Genomic DNA, 13,954 nt, shown 5'->3' with positions numbered 1-13,954 from the left:
AAAAAAAAAAAAAAAAAAAACAATTACCTGGTGTCATCCTGCAGTCCCTGTAGTCTTGAAAGGATTTGCCTTCACCATTTTTTTTCTGGCTAGAGATGGAATGTGGAGCCAAGGCACCCCATACCACCTCACAAGGTCCTGAGAACTCATCCAGACATGATGAACAAAGATCTCACTGACAAACCTGTGTTACTGAAGCCAGTTTATCCCTTCTGACAATAATGTCGTCCTCCTTCATTCAGTGTAGATTATCATGGGGTGAGGGAAGTACTGAAAGTGAGAGATAAAAGAAAACATTTACATGAGAGATGTAAATGTTCATGTCCTCGAATTAGGCAACGGTTTCTTTGGTACCGTTCCAAAAGTTTAAAATAAAATAAAAAATTTAAAAAAATTTTTTTGAATAAAAATAAATTTGTCTCAGATGACACCAGAAAAGCAAAAGATAAACTACAGAAGGTACTATTTGCATATCATATATATGATAATGATCATCTAATGCATAGGATAAATAAAGAACCACAACTTAACAATAAAATGACTAGTAATCCAATTTTAAAATGAGCAAAGGATTTCAATTTCTCCAAGAAAAAACAAATGGCGAATAAACCAGAAAAGCATGCTTAACATCATTAGTCACTTAAGGAAGTGCAAAACAAACCACAATCAGATGCTACTTAAACCACAATCAGAATAACTGTAATCAACAAGAGGGACAATCACAGAGTGAGCTAGGATTGTGGGAAAAGTGGAATCTTGAACACATTGCTAGTGGGGATAATAATACTGCATTATTTTGGGAAACTGCTTGACAATTCCTCAAAAAGAAAACATAGTTGTCATTTGACTCAGCAATTCTATCCCCAGATATATATCCAAGAAAAATTAAAACACACACCCACACAAAAACTTATACATGGATGATTATAGCAGAGCTTTGAGATTATTTTTTTTTTAAAAAAAAACTGTTTAGCAACTCATGAATGGTACATTAAATGTGAGCTAGTCATAGAATGAAATATCATTCACCCATAAAATGGAATGATGCTAAGTGAAAGAAGCTAGACTGGAAAGGCCACATGGTGCATGCTTCCATTTATATGAAAAGTCTAGAACAGGTAAATTCAGAGATAGGGGATTAGTGGTTGCCAGAGCTTAGAGCCAGGAATGATGCACATGACTACTAATGGGATCAGGGTCCTTTGGGGCTGATAAAAATGTTCTGGAATTAGTAATAACCACACAATTTTGGAACATGCTAAAAAATGACTGAAGTATACACTTTTAAAGTATATAATTGTTTATTTTAAATTTTTTATTGTTAACACATTAATTTACAGATCACTGGGTTTCACTATGATGTTCCCACACATATATATATATCATACATTGGTCAAGTCCATCCTCCATTCTCCTCTCCCTCCCACCTCTCTCCATCCCTTTCCCATTCCCTAATAGTCCTAAATGGTGAATTTATAATTCATGAATTATGTTTCAGAAAAGAATCTCTCTGAACTAGAAGTCATTACATAAACTCTATTACTTAAGGACTCCATTGGTCACAAGAGGTGTGAGAACCCATAAAAGCTTCTGATATTTATCCCATTGCTTTGGGCCCTTTTAGAGATGCTTTTTATCCAAAAACCTGACAGGTTCTACATGTTTTGTTTACCCCAGCTAAAATGCATTAAATGTAGAAAATAAAGGGCACAGAGCAATTACTTAAAAGAAATATTAAAGTGGATAGGAAACATGTGAGAACACAGAAGAACTGTATCTTAATAATTCAGCTTGTCTTATCAAGTGGTCCTTCCCAAGGGTCAAGTCTCTCTTGGTTTATGTTTTCTTCCTGGAAATAACAGTTTGTGATTAGTACCTACTCATATATTTTTTTTTTCCTAACATGATTTTCTAAGACCTCAAATGCAATAAGAAATTGAGGATACTCTCTGCCTTGCCTTTCCCCCTCCAGGTGCTACCTGCAAACACAGGCTGCCTTTACATTGATAGGGATTGTTCAGCTACGTACTGCCATGATTCCAGTACTATCTACCATTTTCAAAAGCGTGAGCACCTGAGATCCAGCAGGTACATCATGAAGCACACATCAGCGATTATCTGTGAGGTCCTGGATCCTGAAGGAAACAGCTTTCAGGTGAAGCACATCTTCAGTATGGAGAGAGAGCCTGTGGCTCTGCTTTTAAGACATTTCATGTAGTCAATAGCCATGTAGATTTTACCTCCATCATCTTGGGCTTCAGTTAGCCACTTTCTGCCAATGCTTTGGGCAAACAATGATGAATGCCATTATTTTTTCCTTGATTTTTCAAGTGTACTTTGATGGGGATGGCAACCCCAACAATTGGGGCAATAGACGTGTTAAAACCCAATAGATAATCAGAACAGAAATAAAGAAATATTAGTAGACATTTTAAAAATAATTCCACCACATGAAATTATGTCATTTGTGGGTAAATGAATAGAACTGGAAAACATGATACTAAGTGAAATAAGCCAGACTCAGGTAGTCAAGAGTGGATTGTCTTCTCTCATATACAGAAGCTGGAGGTGGGGGAAAGGGATTATAAAAGGGAGAGGAAAACAGACCAATAGAATAGAGAGGAAAGGGATCAAGAGGGAGGAATGAGGGGAGGGCATGGGGGAAGTACTAGGGAATTATGTTATATATGTGTATGTACAAATATTGCAAGTGAATTATGTGTGTGTGTGTGTGTGTGTGTGTGTGTGTGTGTGACGTACTAGTTGATATAATAATAGAAGGAAGACCAGTACAGTAGAGCAAGGAGATCAGGGGAGATTGGAGGGGAGGGAAAGGGAAGGTACTGGGGAATGAGATTGATCAAATTATATTATGTGTAGGTATGAATCTGGAATAATGAATCCCACTGTCATGATAATGCACCAATAATAAACAAACAAAAACAATGCCACCACGAAGAACCATACAAGAATAGTCTGTACCCAGGTAAAAGTGAGAGCAAACCCAAGGCTGCAGGCAAATGTATGTGACTAGGAGAGTCCATGGAGAATTGTCTCTAGAAAGGCCAAGAATGGGGAGACAGAGAGTCGGGATAGGTGCTCAGCTATTCTGTGGCAGTGATCTGTCTTCCATTTCTGTCTGTGGACTCTGAGACTCTCCTCTCACCTCTGGTCCAGGCATGGCAGGGCCTGGCCACTTGATCTGTATGTCCTATGACTTAAATATGGTTTGTTGGGCTTTTTTTTTTACACTTTAGTAAAAAAAAAAAAAAAACATCAAAAGAAGAATATTGCATCTATGTAAAAAAGATAAGAAATTCAAGTTCAGTGTTGTTGCATGAAGAACCACTGGAGCACAGGCACACTTCTGTTTACTTACTTGTCTTTGGTTGTGTTTGCTCAATCATGGAAGAGCAGACAAAGTGGTTCAAGGACCTAGGCATTAGACCAGAAGCCCTGCGCCTAATAGAAGAAAAAGTACACCCAAATCTACATCATGTTGACTTAGGACTGCTAAAGCATAAGATGTAAAATCAAGAAGCAAGAAATAGGATGGCATCAAATTAAAAAGCTTCTTCACAGCAAAGGAAAAAAGAGTGTGAAGAGAGAGCCCAGAGAATGGGAGAAAATCTTTGCCACCTGCTCCTCAGGATATCCAGGATATACAAAGAACTCAAAAAACTTAACACCAAAAAAAAAAATAATAATAATAACCCAATCAATAAACGGGCAAAAGAACTGAGCAGACACTTCACAGAAGAAGAAATACAATCAGTCAACAAATATACGAAAAAATATTCAACATCTCTAGCAATTAGAGCAATGCAAATTAAAACTACACTGAGATTTCATCTAGCCAGAATGGCAATTATCAAGAATACAAGCAACCCCCAAAAAATCAAAGGTCAAATGTTCTCTCTGCTAAGTGGATGCTGATCCATAATGGTGGCGGGGGGGGGCAGTGCATGGAAAAAAATGGAGGAACTTTGATTGAGCAAGGGGGAGGAATGGGAAGGAAGGAGGAATGGGGGCAGGAATGATGGTGGATTATGATGAACATTATTACCCTAGGTACATGTATGACTCACATATGGTACGACACTACATTGTGTACAATCAGAGAAAAGAAAAGTTGTGCTGCAATTGTGTACAATGAATCAAAATGCATTCTGCTGTAGTATATATCTAATTAAAATAAATAAATAAAAAATTTGAAAAGATATACAAAAATAAAAGGCAGAAAGTGATTAGAATTCCTGGCCAAAAAAACAAAAAAGAATACAAGCAACAATAAATGTTGGCAAGGATGTGGGGGGAGATTTCACTCATACATTGCTGGTGGGATTGCAAATTTGTGTGACCACTCTGGAAAGCTGTAAGGAGATTTCTTAGAAAACTTGGAACAGAACCACCATTTGACCCAGTTATCCCACTTCTTGGTTTATACCCAAAGGACTTAAAATCAGCATACTACAGTGAAACAGCCACATCAATGTTTATAGCAGCTCAATTCACAATAGTTAACTGTGGAACTGACATAGGTGCCCTTCAACAGATGAATGGATAAAGAAAATGTGATATATATACATAATGGAATATTACTCAGTCTAAAAGAGAATGAAATTATGGCTTTTGCTGGTAAATGGATGGAACTGGAAACTATCATACTAAGTGAAATAAGCCAATCCTCAAAAGCCAAAGACTGAATGTTTTCTCTAATATGTGTATGCTTACTTCACAATAAGGGGGCAAGGGTTAGGGAAGAATAGAAGTACTTTGGGTTAGAAAAAGAGGAATGAAGGGAAGGAAGGGGAAATGGGAATAGGACAGATAATAGAATGAATCAGGCATTACTATCCTATGTGCATATATGATTATACAACCAGTGTAATTCTATGTATAACCAGAAATGAGAAATTATACTCTATATATGTATAGTATGTCAAAATACATTCTACTATGATGTATAACTAATTAGAACAAATTTTTAAAATAATGGAATATTTGAGTAGTTGCAACAGAGAATGTAAGGCTTATAAATCCTGAAGTATTTACTTCTGGTCCTTGACCAAAAAGGTTCATCAACCCCTACTCTTAGCATTTTTTCCCTCCCTTCCTTCTTTGTTCTCTCTCTCGCTCTCGCTCTCGCTCTCCTTTCCCAAAATTGGAATTTCCTCCATTGGCTAGTGAGTGTGAAGTTATTTATTTTTTATTTATTTTATTTTATTTTTTTTTTACAAATTCATAGCTGGATTTACTTGGAGAAAAGTAAAATCTCATACGACTAAAGTCACAAATGAGAAAACATACAACATATGCCATAAAACAAAACAATTACAACAAATAGCCCCAATATTCTTTCAAAGATGACTTTAAAAAGAAATCATATCTGTTAATACCCAAGGATTTAGCAAGCAAAGGGAAATGGCAATAGCAATAAGAAGTGTGTCAGCTAGCTTTCCATTACTGTGACAAAATACTTGAGTTAAAGCCACTTCAAGGGAGGAGATGTTTCCTTTGCCTCCATTTCAGAGCTTTCAGTCCATGGTTGCTTGGCCCTGCTGCTCTGGGCCTAAGGGCCTAGGGCAGCATGGTACCTCCTGACAGGATCACCTAACAGAGGAAGCCTATTTACTACAGAGCTGCCAGGAAGCAAAGACAGAGAGAGGTGGGTGTTGGGGGAATCCTAATATCCTTTATTTAAAATTAAATTATATATTTATCTAATTTGTTATATATGACTACAGATCGCAATTCATTTCACATTACACATATAGAGCAAAACATTTCAAGCCACTTTTTGTACACTAAGTATTTTCACACCATTTGTGTCTTTATACACGTACCTAGGGTAATGACGTCTCATTCCACCGTCTTTCCTTCTCCCATCCCCCCTCCCTACCACTCCCTCCTCTTTGCCCTATCTAAAGTTCATCTGTTACTCCCATGCTCCCCACCCCCATCACCATTATGAGTCAGCATCCTCTTATCACAGAAAACATTCAGCCTTTGGTTTTAGGGGACTGGCTTACTTTACTTAGCATTATATTCTCCAATCCATCCATTTACCTGAAAATGACATGATTTTATTCTCTTTTAATGCTGAGTAATATTCCATTGTGTATATATACCAAAGTTTCCCTATCCTTTCATATACTAAGGGGCATCTGGTTTGGTTCCACAATTTAGCTATTGTGAATTGTGCTTCTATAAACAGTGATGTGACTGTATAACTACAGTGTGCTGATTTTAAATCCTTTGGGTATAAACCGAGGAGTGGGATAGCTGGGTTAAATGGTGATTCTGTTCCAAGTTTTCCAGGGAATCTCCATACTGCTTTCCATATTGGCTGCACCAATTTGCAGTCCCACCAGCAATGTATGAGTATGCCTTTTCCTCCACATCCTCGCCAACACTTATTGTTGTTTGTATTCTTGAAAACAGCCCTTCTGACTAGTGTAAGATAAAATCTTAGAGTAGTTTTGATTTGTATTTCTCTAATTGCTAGAGATGTTGAACATTTTTTCATATGTTTGTTGATTAATTGTATCTCCTCTTCTGAGAAGTGTCTGTTCAGTTCCTTGGCCCATTTATTGATTGGGTTATTTTTTTTTATGTTAAGGTTTTTGAGTGCTTTATATATCCTAGAGATTAGTGCTCTAGCTGATGTGCTTGTAGTAAACATTTGCTCCCATTCTGTAGGCTCTCTATTCACCTCACTGATTGTTTCTTTTGCTGAGAACAAGCTTTTTAGTTTGAATCCATCCATTTATTGATTCTTGATTTTATTTCTTGCATTATGGAAGTCTTATTAGGGATGTCAGGGCCTAATTCAACATGATGGAAATTTGGACCTGCTTTTTCTTCCATTAGGCGCAAGGTCTCTGGTTTAATTCCTAGGTCCTTGATCCACTTTGAGTTGAGTTTTGTGCATGGTGAGAGATAGCAGTTTAATTTCATTTTGTTACATGGATTTCCAGTTTTCCCAGCACCGTCTGTTGAAGAGACTATCTTTTCTCCAATATATGTTTTTGGCACCTTTGTCTAATATGAGATAACTGCAATTATGTGGGTTTGTCTCTGTGTTCTCTATTCTGTGTCATTGGTCTATAGGTCTATTTTGCTGCCAATACCATGCTGCTTTTGGTACTATTGCTCTATAATATAGTTTAAGATCTGGAATAGTAATGCCACCAGCTTTACTCTTCTTGCTGAGGATTGCTTTGGCTATTCTGGGTCTCTTATTTTTCCAGATGAATTTCATGGTTGATTTTTCTATTTCTATGAGGAATGTCATTGGGATTGGATTTTAATTGGGATTGCATTGAATCTATATAGTGCTTTTGGTAATATGGTCATTTTGACAATATTAATTCTGCCTATTCAAGAACAAGTTAGATTTTTCCATCTTTTAAGGTCTTTCTTTCTTTACTGTTCTGTAGTTTTCATTGTAGAGGTCTTTCACCTCTTTCATTAAGTTGATACCCAAGTTTTTTTTGTTTGTTTGTTTGTTTTTGAGGCTACTGTAAATGGGATGATTTTCCTAGTTTCTCTTTCAGCGGATTTGTCACTGATGTACAGAAAAGCCTTTGAATTATGGGTGTTGATTTTATATCCTGCTACTTTGCTCAATTCATTTATTAGTTCCAGAAAATTTATGGTGGAATTTTTTGGGTCTCCTAGGTACTTTTGGGGTCAGCAAATAGTGATAATTTGAGTTCTTCTTTTCCTATTTTTATCCCTTTGGTTTCTTTCTTCTGTCTAATTGCTCTGGCCAGCGTTTCAAGAACTATGTTAAATAGAAGTGGTGAAAGAGGGCATCCCTGTCTTGTTCCAGTTTTTAGAGGGAATGCCTTCAATTTCTCTCCATTTAGAATAATGTTTGCCTTGGGTTTAGCATAGATAACCTTTATGATGTTGAGATATGTTCCTGATATCCCTAGTTTTTCTAATGTTTTGAACATAAAGGGGTGCTGTATTTTGTCAAATGCTTTCTCTTCATCTATTGAGATAATCATATGATTCTTATCTTTAAGTCTATTGATGTGATGAATTACACTTATTGATTTCCATATGTTGAACCAACCTTGCATCCCTGGGATGACACCCAGTTGATCATGGTGCATGATATTTTGATATATTTTTGTATTCGATTTGCCAGAATTTTGTTGAGAAGTTTTGAATCTATGGTCTGAAGTTTGTTTGTTTGTTTTTGTGTGTGTGTGTATCTTCACTGGGTTTTGGAATCAGGGTGATATTGGCCTCATAGAATGAGTTTGGATGTGCTGCCTCCTTCTATTTCCTGAAATGAATTGAAGAGGATTGGTATTAGTTCTTCTTTAAAGGTCTTGTAGAACTCGGCTGTGTATCCATCCAGTCTTGGTCTTTTCTTGGTTGGTAGACTTCTGATGGCATCTTCTATTCCGTCGCTTGAAATTGATCAGTTTAAATTGTGTATATCATCTTGATTCAATTTGGGCAAATAATATGACTCTAGAAATTTGTTGATGCCTTCAATATTTTCTATTTTATTGGAGTACAAGTTTTCAAAATAATTTCTAATTGTCTTCTGTATTTCTGTAGTGTCTATTGTGATATTTTCTTTTTCATCATGTATGTTAGTAATTTGAGTTTTCTCTCTCCTTCTCTTTGTTAGCAAGACTAAGTGTTTGCCAATTTTATTTATTTTTTTTAAAAAACCAACTTTTTGTTTGGTCAGTTTTTACAATTGTTTCTTTTCAGTTTCACTGATTTCAGCTCTGATTTTAATTATTTCCTGTCTTCTACTGCTTTGAGGTTGATTTGTTCTTCTTTTTCTAGGGTTTTGATATGTAATATTAGATCATTTATTTGTTGACTTTTTCTTCTTTGAATGAATGAACTCCATGCAATGAAATTTCCTCTTAGAACTGCCTTCATAGTGTCCCAGAGATTTCAATATGTTGTATCAGTGTTCTCATTTACCTCTGAGGATTTTTTAATCTCCTCCTTGAGGTCTTTTACAACTAATTGTTCATTCAGTAGCATATTATGTAGTCTCCAGGTGTTGGAGTAGCTTTTATTTTATCATTGATTTCTAATTTTATTCCATATGCTCTGAAAAATTGCAAGGTAGTATCTCTACTTTTTTGTATTATACTAAGATTTGCTTTGTGGCATAATATATGGTCTATTTTAGAGAAGGATCCATATGCTGCTGAGAAGAAAATATATTTGCTTGTTGATGAATAATATACTCTATATATGTCAGTTAAGTCTAAGTTATTGGTTGTACTATTGAGTTCTATGGTTTCTTTGTTTAGCTTTTGTTTGGAAGATCTATCCAGAGGTGTGTTAAAGTCACCCAGATTTATTGTGTTGTGGTCTATTTGACTCTTGAACTTGAGAAGAGTTTGATTGATAAATATAGATGCTCCATTATTTGGGGCATATATATTTATAACTGTTATGTCTTGTTGATGAATGGTTCCCTTAAGCTGTATGAAATGTCCATCTTTATCCCTTTTGATTAACTTTAACTTGAAGTCTACTTTATTTGATACAAGGATGGAAACCCCTGCTTGTTTACGCAGCCCATGTGAATGGTATACTTTATCCCAATATTTCACCTTCAGTCTGTGTCTTTTGCTATAAGATGAGTCTCTTGAAGGAAGCATATTGTTGGGTCTTCTTTTTTTAATCCAATCTACCAGCCTATGTCTTTTGATTGGTGAGTTTAAGTCATTAACATTCAGGGTTATTATTGAGACATGATTTGTATTTCCAGTCATTTTTGTTTATTTTTGGTATTTAACTTGAATTGGTTTCTCCTTTGGTTAGCTTTTCCCTTATTGTAGTTCTTCTCTTTGCAGATTTTCATTGTTGTTTTTTTATTTACTCCTCATGGAATATTTTGCTAAGAATATTCTGTAGTGCAGGCTTTCTTGGTGTAAATTCTTTTAGCTTTTGTTTATCATGGAAGGTTTTTATTTCATCATCAAATATGAAGCTTCATTTTGCTGAATATAAAGATTCTTAGTTGGCATCCATTATCTTTTAGATCTTAGTATATGTTGTTCCAGGATCTCATGGCTTTTGAGGATCTGGGTTGAAAAATCTGCTGAGATCCGAATTGGTCTTCCCTTATACGTAATCTGATTTTTTCTCTCTTGAGGCCTTTAAAATTTTATTCTTATTCTGTATGCTAGGCATTTTCATTTTAATGTGTCTTGGTGTAAATCTGTTGTAATTTTGTACATTTGTTTTCCTATAGGACTCTTTTATTTGATTTTTTTTCCAATACAATCTTCATGCTTGGGAAATTTTCTGATATTATTTCTTTGAAGAGATTGTGCATTACTTTGGTTTGAATCTCTTAACGTTCCACTATCCCAATAAATGTTAAATTTGGTCTTTGATGGTATGCAATAATTTTTGGATGTTCCGTTTATGGTTTCTTACCATCTTCACTGTGAGATCAACTTTATTTTAAACATTGTGTATTTTGTCTTCATTGTCTGAGGTCCTGTCTTCCAAGTGAACTAATCTGTTGGTGATGCCTTCTATTGAGTTTTTTATTTGGTTTATTATTTTTTTTCATTTGAAGAATTTCTGGGTTTTTTTTTCAGAATCTCTTTCTCTTTATTGAAGTAATCTCTTGCAACCTGTATTTTTCTCTCTTATATCTTTGTTGGTGTGATAGATGGTTTCCCATAATTGTTCTCTTATCTCCTTGTTGGAGTGATAGACTTTTGCTTATATCTGCTCACTTAGGTCATTTTTTAATTCCCAGGTCATTTTAGTTATGTATATTCTGAACTCCTTCACTGACATTTCATCTATTGCACTATCTATGGATTCTATTGTTGTAGTATCTTGGTTAGTTTGGGGCACTTTCCTCCTTTGTTTTTTCTTGATGTCTATGTGTCTTCCTCTCTTGCAGTGTAGATCCGAGGTATTGAAGCTTCTGCCCTATTGTCTTATAGTGTGCCTACAGGTTATCAATACCTCATCTTTAAAGGGGAGATCAATAATATAGCACTCAATGTATCCAACATGCAGCCATAGATCAGTTAGCTTCTATTTTTACATTTACAGTTTTGTCACTATAATCAAAAATGAAGAGTTTAGTGGTCTTTTACCATATAGTCAATATGTTTGTGTAGTGGTTTATAGATTCTAATGGTAGAAAGGGGGACTGGGGGGGGGGTTGGCTGAAATGTTTATGAGGTAGGATGTGATAACATAGAGGTATTAGATTATATGATTAGTGAAAAAGTAATCATAAGTTGGCTGTTAGTAGGAGAAACAAGAGATAGGCAACCCCATGCAAGACTTCCTGTTACTTCAGCAACAGGATAACCATTAGCACCCCTAGTAGAGATACCTCTGGTGCATCCAGGCCCATAGGGAACTTGGTGACATCTTACCAGGTCCTTATTGTTGTTCCTTGACAGAAGCAGTGATATCTCAATTTGAGGTGGCTACAGCCTCAAGCCTATATGTACCCTGATGTTGGGCTATGAAACCATGCATTGGTGGATAAGGAACCTCAATTATGAGTGTGGGCATGGGGTGGGCCTCTCTCCAGGTCACCAAGCTGTGGGGTGCTGGGGCAGGCCTCTCTCTGGGTCGCCAGACCACGTGGAGCTCTCAAGTTATTTTTTAGATTTGGACTTATATCATGGTGTCCCTAACTTTGTTTTGATAGGCAGAGAAGCCCTGATTAAGTTTATTTTTTCTTTGCTAGAATACTGAGACTCTTCCAACATGAGCTCAAATTGACAAATTTCAACTAACAAAAATAATAAGAATAATAAGAATAATAAGAAGAAGAAGATGGAAACGTAAAGCCAAACCCTTCCAGGCTGAAGTGTGTGGCTTGCCTGGGGCAAGCATGTCTCAGAGCATTGACACTCCTCTTGGGCAGTTCCTTCAGTGGTCTGGGAGCCTAAACCACATTCCTTGAGGGAGAGATGCATGCCAGCTGCAGATAGCAACAACAGCACCAGTGCAGTTTCCCATTTTGACAGTAGACCTGCTGCCCTGTGTATCTTCCCTTGTGCCCTCATTCTGGAATCTCAGCATGTGAGCTTCCTCATGCAATGGCCTCTTCACTATTTCAATACAACCATCACACACCTTTTCAAATTCTCTATTCTTTGAACAAGACCTCACAGGATAAGATTTTCCTTCAGCCCCTCCCAAATCTATTAACTTTCCTCTAAATGCATTCCAGATTGTTTTCACATTCTAGGTGTGGTTTATAAGAACCGTGATGTTGTGTTTTCATTTTTATTAATAAAATCTATACTTAAACGAAGAATCCCTTATAAATAAATATACCTGATTTTCTGAGTATACCAAAAGATCACCTTCTTTCTCAGATTGGATCAGCAGAAATATGAGCTTGTCGTTTTTTTTCTGTTCGTTGCTTATATGCTTTGTGTCTTAGGTCATGGCTGACGGCACTGTGTCAACTTTGTTACCTGAAAAAAAATCGGAAGATGATTTAAATGTAGAAACTGAGGGATATGATAGTTTATCATCTATTAACTTTGAAAAGAATTTTCTGCAAATCTATGGTGAACATGTTCCCAGGTAAAAAGCTAATACTAATAGTTCCACAACGTTTAGTCTCAATTTCTTACTGAAGAAGTCTTTAACTGAATATTTCATGATTACTTTTTATCTCTTCAAACAGATTTTTTGTTATCTATGCTGATGGGTCAGGAATGGAACTTCTTCGTGACAGTGACATAGAAGAATACTTGTCTTTGGCCTACGGAGAATCAACTGCTGTGGTTCTACAAGAGCCAGTGCAGGAACAGCCAGGTAAAGAAGCCACGTGTCTGGAGCCCCCTTCTGCTCTCCTCCTCGCACTCTCCCTCCATTCCATGCCAGCCTCTCCACTATTTCCCCTTTGCTCACTTTCTACTGCACTTTCAACCTGGCCATGTCAACTACTTATGTAGCTTTTTGAGTTTCTTTTGCTATTATGCTATATCTGAGCATTGACCTATGCAAACTGAGTCCAAATTTCTCTTCTGAAAGCAAAACTGTATGTATGTTTATTTATATGCCTGTGCTCCTGTTTATGAGTTCATTTCATCCTGGTAAGGAAACACCAAGAAAAATGAAACATCTCTTATAAGTTCATTTTGGGAGTTCATTGGGAAGGTTTGATTTGGTGGAGTTGAGTAAAAGAAAATAATATGTTTTATGTATGAGTTAGAATGCCAATGTGAGATGTTATATAAGCCATCCTCATTAGGAATTTATATTTTCGTATATTGATGCAGGTGTATGTAATGTAATATGCCTTGTCTGTTGTGAATCTGGAGAGTAGGGGTCTGTAACTGGTTATGCAGTACATATGTGGAACTGTGTGAGAATTAGAATTCGTCTCGGATTTCTCTGTTACTCATTTATTCAACTAGCATCACTTGGCAACCTGTCAGGAGCCACATACCACCTGAGTGCTAGGAATACAATGGTTAGCTATGGAACCTGTTTCCAACAGAGCTTATATTTTAATGGAAGAGATGGGCATTGATCACACAGTAATACAGATAACCATATAAGTATAAATTGGGCTGAAGTTTATGAAAGAAAGGAACGTTCTTTGATGACAGCATCTAATGGAGGAACCTGATGCAGTATAGAAATCTTCCCTGAAGACCCTTGAGTCGAGAGCTAGTGGATGAGTAGGGTTACTTCAGGCAGGAGGGAGAAGTTTTTTAGAAAAGAGAACACAAAGAAAGAATCATGACACATTGTATAACAGGGTGAACAAAAAGGCCAATGTGACTAGAGCACAGAGACGTCGAATGGTGCAAGTTGAGGCAGGGGACAAAAAAATATAACCATTTTATTTCAGGAGCAATGAAAGCCAAAGAATTATTTTAATTATGGATAAACATAGCCAGTCATGCTGACTGCAGGAGAGGGTCACTTAGAATGCACATGGGTAGAA

General features: G+C 36.4%; 1 protein-coding gene across 5 annotated transcripts in view; it reads left to right on the top strand.

Moving 5' to 3' along the window:
* Spag17 (sperm associated antigen 17) overlaps positions 1-13,954 on the top strand; it is a 221,680-nt gene that overhangs the window by 165,006 nt on the left and 42,720 nt on the right. For all 5 annotated transcript variants that reach the window (XM_048814580.1, XM_048814581.1, XM_048814579.1 and 2 more), the window contains 3 exons: positions 1,973-2,155; positions 12,434-12,579; positions 12,683-12,813. In XM_048814580.1, the coding sequence (XP_048670537.1) occupies positions 1,973-2,155; positions 12,434-12,579; positions 12,683-12,813 (460 nt within the window). The remainder of the gene's footprint in view (positions 1-1,972; positions 2,156-12,433; positions 12,580-12,682; positions 12,814-13,954) is intronic.

This window comes from Marmota marmota, unplaced genomic scaffold (assembly GCF_001458135.2).
Source record: "Marmota marmota marmota unplaced genomic scaffold, marMar, whole genome shotgun sequence".
NCBI classification, from domain to species: domain Eukaryota; kingdom Metazoa; phylum Chordata; class Mammalia; order Rodentia; family Sciuridae; genus Marmota; species Marmota marmota.
Note: the sequence above shows the minus strand (reverse complement) of the source record. Positions and strands in the feature narration are given on the sequence as shown.